Source organism: Tarenaya hassleriana, unplaced genomic scaffold, assembly GCF_000463585.1.
Source record: "Tarenaya hassleriana unplaced genomic scaffold, ASM46358v1 Cleome2, whole genome shotgun sequence".
Lineage (NCBI taxonomy): Eukaryota > Viridiplantae > Streptophyta > Magnoliopsida > Brassicales > Cleomaceae > Tarenaya > Tarenaya hassleriana.
In genome coordinates, this window is record NW_010965372.1 from 5581599 (window position 1) to 5586374 (window position 4776).

Consider the following 4776-nt stretch of genomic DNA (forward strand, 5'->3'; position numbering starts at 1 on the left):
TATATATATTTGTTACGGTTTATTGACTATGAAATGATATTGCTGCAGAATGTTCATTGGAACATGCAAGAGGCTTAGGCTAATGAAGATATCAGATGCTGAGGCTTTTGAGTCGCAGCCAAGAGACTGAATGTTATAACTACACAATACTCGAAGATAACGATTCTTTTTCCCTTACTATTATTATTAATTATCACAAATATATATATTGACATTGCGGTTAATTTAAATAATTGGACACGCTTTTAATAATGCATATCTCCTACTTTGTTGCGATATAAAAAACGCTATAAAATTAGGCTCAATCAAATATGGCACTAAATACCCAACAGTTGATGGTCCAGTGGTTGAGAGGTGACAAAGTCATCCTCAAGGTCCTGGGTTCGATTCCACTGGTGGGGAGGGATGTAATTTCTGGACTTAAATGGTTCATATACAAAGGCTGGTCTCGGATCTAGGGTGAATGTAGTCGGACCGAAGGTCCGAGGAACCATCTTGGTTATCAAAAAAAAAATTATATATGGCACTATAAATAAAGCTATTATTATAAGAATCGATTAATGATGAGAGGATCGTACGTCTACAAAATGGTGGTTGTTCGATGGAGTCTTGGTCATGATATGGCAAAACCTAAATTATTCGTCTCCTCTTTTTCCGTATTTAAAGAAAATAAATATTAATTTAATTTAAATATATAATGTAATATCCAACTTGAATAGTTCAACCGGTGAAATGAGAACGCAAAGTATCTGTTCCGCCTGAAATTCGAGTCTCAAGTTGGAGAGAGAGCGTATAATTCAAATCACAGGGATGACTCCTGATCCCGAGATTAGTCTAGGTTGCAGCCCAAAATACTCGGTTATAAAAAAAAATATGTAACGTAACCTTAGACCAATTTGAGATCAGCCTACGCAGAAATAAAACAGATCACTTGAGATTTTTAAATCCCACCCCTTGAAACAATAATGGTTGACCTAATAGTATTTTAACGTAACCTCAAATGTTTAATTATGGCCATAATATTTTTCGTAAATATCGAATACAATTTCGTTTCAAACCAGAAAGTCATTGGAATTTTGCCTTCGGCTTTTTCAGATAGAGATTTTTATCAAACGCCCCCACACAACCAAACAAATAAATAAGAAAATAATAATAATAATAATAATAATAATAATAATAATAATAATAATAATAATAATAATAATAATAATAATAATAATAAAAGAAGGAATGAGTGAATGAAAAAGAATGGTTGACCTGAAAAACCGGTGATGGATGCGCGGGTGAACACCGGAGAATAAGCCACGTGCCGGTGGGAGAGACCACCAGTTGCCACTTGGAATGTGATTGGTCGGAGAATGCTTACAAGGAAGCGTCATCTCGAATAATTCATTGTTTCCTCACGACGAAACACCTTCACGTGTCCCATTGCAATCATCGCCTTTTTCCCCCCTTTCTAAAGCGTTACATGAAAACCCTAATATCTACGTGTAAACTCTATCTTTTACAACATCTATTTATTAAAACAATACAGTATTAATTAGAGATGTGAATCATATACAACTCATGTTTTATTCTAGTTCGTTGATTTGGATGATTGATGGCAAGCGAAGGATATATATATATATATATATATATATAGTATACTTACCAAGCAGAGCCGTCTTATAGGAAGTCCAAGTGATGCATTTGAACAGGACCCTAATTTTTTGGGACTTCATTTAAAAAAAAAATCATGTTATTTTTAATTTTTAAAAATTGAGTCATAAATTTTTCAAATTTTGTTACAATGTTATCATAAAAAATAATTATAAAATTAATTTTCTTTTTTATGATTGAAACAATATATAATTTTAAGAAATCTCAATATGTATATATATATATATATATATATATACTAAAATTGATTAAAAAAATAAAAAATAGATATAGATATATATTATTTGCATGCATGGGCCTCTCCGTTAACAATGAGACGGCCGGTTACTAAGTATAAGAGTAGTTTTTTTTTGTTTGAAGAATAAAAGGCGACAGATACGATATTTAGCTATGGTAAATACTCGTATGTATATATATGGTGATGATATAGTATGCTTTAGTCTAATGTATACATACATCATTACTCGGACCAACCATAAGAACTGACCCGCAGTTATTGTATAGGGGGGCCAGCTTTCTTCTTCTTGCCGTAAAACCAAAACCACAATTCCCCACGAGGCATAGACAAGAAAAAACAGACAAAAGGAACATGGCCGAAGAAGATCACTCTAGAAGAATATATATATAAAACTAAAATAGACAAAAAGATAATTTACATCTGAAGTCATTGAAGGTTGAAAAAGAGTGGTTCCTATACGTCTGTCCAATAATAGTTAGCATTTGCATGCAATCCTTTAATATTTATTTAAAACCAATCTATCCCAAAGAACAAATTTCTACTTTGTTTTCTTTATAAAAAAAAAAGAATTCACTACATATAAAAAAACTCTTTCCAAACTCCATATTCTAAAATAATGGTGGTCACTCCAAGGTTCTTCCTCTATAGGAAAAAAATAAACATTCACGTGAATTGGGGATGGAGAATTATATTTTTGTTCGGACATAAATAAAGAGAATTAAATCAAAGAGTACAAAAATTCTAGTAATGTCCAAGTTCAGAGACTGTTTAGATGCTTAAGAAGCCCCAAAAGATTCTAGTCGACAGGGACCGGCGTGGGACCAACGGCACACGCATCAACTGCTCATCACAAACTATAGATGCCTCCGTGGACAGATCACAGCCGCCAGTTATAGGACACGTGCCATTCTGGGTGTGGCTCAGGATGTTTTTTAGTACCACTATATATACAACCCCTCACTAGTGCCAAAATTTAGTGCCTCTCATCGTCTCATTATCGCTTGCATTTTTCTGATAGTAGGCCTCTACACGTAACTTCGTTAACGTACTAGAAACCATGTCGCCGGAAATTGGGAAGGGTTTGCCGGAATCCGGCGACTTGGAGGTGACCGAGCTGACCCTCGGCTTGCCCGGAAGCTCCCCGATCTCATCGGACGGTGGACAAAAGTCTGGCACAAAACGTAGGTTTCTCGAGACCGTTGATTTGAGTCTCGGAAACTCCGTTATGAACAACGATATCTCAAGCGTCACTACTACATCTCCACCTCCAAAGTAGGGCAACTAAACTATATATTCAAGACATGTATATATTTGGACGGTAAAATAATAATTTCAACATACACATGTGACATGCATATTGATGTTTTGTTTTGGGGCATAGGGCACAAGTGGTGGGGTGGCCGCCGGTGAGGAGGACGAGGAAACTAGCGACGGAGATGGTCCGGAAGTACGTTAAGGTGGCAGCAGATTGCGCAGCCTATCTTAGAAAAGTCGATCTCGGGACATACGATTGCTACGAACAACTTTTGAATGCTCTAGCGAGCATGTTTCCGGGCTTAACGATCAGTGAGTAACCGAGAAATGGAAAAGAAATTTACGGATCTTGTACCGAACGGACGGAGAAGTTAAAAGGGTATTTTGGTCATTTTATCATCGTCGCAGGTAAGGTGGTGGAGGCGGAGAAGAGCGGAGTGCATCGCGAGTATGTGCCTACTTACCAAGACAAGGACGGAGACTGGATGTTGGTCGGAGATGTACCTTGGAAGTGAGTTTCCTACACTACCACTCTCCATCCATATATATGTTTATACATATACTTAGTTTGAACCAAAAGCATAGATTACGAGCACTGTTCTATCATATAGTTCATTTGAGTGGCTTAAGTTCTTGTGTTGCAGGATGTTTGTTGAATCATGCAAACGTCTAAGGTTGATGAAAAGCGTCGATGCTCTTGGGTTAGGTATATATATAATATCTCAATGTTTTCCCTTTTTTTGTAATAATCGTTATCAATTCATATGTAATTAATGATTTTTTTAAAAAAAGTTTAATTCCATATATCACGTTCTAGCCATTGATTGATGCAGTTCCAAGGACGTTTCCGATCATTGTTTCGGCCTAGTCAACAACAAGTACGAGTGTCCGAGTAGATAGGGAGTCCAAAGCGACCGACACGACCGAGTTATCTAATATTATTCACGGGAACGTTATAAAATAGATGAATTAAAAAAAAATAAACGTGTATTTGCATGTCCTAATCTTAATGTATTATACATGTGATATTTGCAGTTGTGTGACCGTAAATAATTTAGATCTCTAGCTATTCCACTGATCGTGCTTGTATTGGAGAACTATTTTAATAAATATGTAGCTTGTTCATTTTAATCATTTTACCCGTTCTTCGTCATTCATAAGGATGCATGAGAAAATAATATAATTTTCTGTAGCCTTTATCACAAAACTCAAAGCGTCGTATGATTGTTTTCATGATATTTCGATGAAAAATCGTTTTCCGAACGCCAAATTGGGAACAAAATGATAGTGAAATGACACAAGAATTTCCGGTTGTAATAAAGATGAAACCATGAAAAGACAAAAATGCATGATAATATTTACTTGTCATTTAAAAAAAAAAGAAAAAAAGGATGATGACAATGAACACACAGTACTCTATGTATACATGGGGCAGAGAGGGATAAAGAGAGAACTGAGAAATAGGGCAAGAACTGTAACATAAGAGAGAATTTATAACTTCAGACATGAGTTCCAACTATTTCGGTTTGCCGGTTACGATCTCGATTTTCACGGATTTAAGTTGCAAGAATGGGGTTCCTTTCTTCATCGATATCAACTACGAGGACCTGTCCCGCTTCTGAACC

At 35.8% G+C, this 4776-nt stretch overlaps 3 protein-coding genes across 4 annotated transcripts in view; 2 read left to right on the forward strand and 1 right to left on the reverse strand.

The window, feature by feature from the left end:
* Positions 1-554, forward strand: part of LOC104812474 (auxin-induced protein 22C) — a 2705-nt gene extending 2151 nt beyond the window's left edge. The window contains exon 3 of the mRNA XM_010539639.2: positions 49-554. Coding sequence (XP_010537941.1) covers positions 49-130 — 82 coding nt within the window. The 3' untranslated portion in view covers positions 131-554. The remainder of the gene's footprint in view (positions 1-48) is intronic.
* Positions 555-2887: 2333 nt separating this feature from the next.
* LOC104812475 (auxin-responsive protein IAA15) lies at positions 2888-4304 on the forward strand. 2 transcript variants are annotated; one of them, XM_010539641.1, is made up of 5 exons: positions 2888-3169; positions 3279-3463; positions 3560-3662; positions 3796-3857; positions 3969-4304. In XM_010539641.1, the coding sequence occupies exons 1-5, from the start codon at positions 2955-2957 to the stop codon at positions 3977-3979; spliced, it is 576 nt and encodes a 191-aa protein (XP_010537943.1). In that variant the 5' UTR covers positions 2888-2954; the 3' UTR covers positions 3980-4304. The 2 variants fall into 2 exon arrangements, with proteins under 2 accessions (XP_010537943.1, XP_010537942.1); XM_010539640.1 differs by having other exon boundaries at positions 3985-4304.
* Positions 4305-4484: 180 nt separating this feature from the next.
* Positions 4485-4776, reverse strand: part of LOC104812476 (D-glycerate 3-kinase, chloroplastic) — a 3881-nt gene continuing 3589 nt past the window's right edge. The window contains exon 13 of the mRNA XM_010539642.2: positions 4485-4776. Within this exon, the coding sequence (XP_010537944.1) occupies positions 4708-4776 (69 nt within the window). The 3' untranslated portion in view covers positions 4485-4707.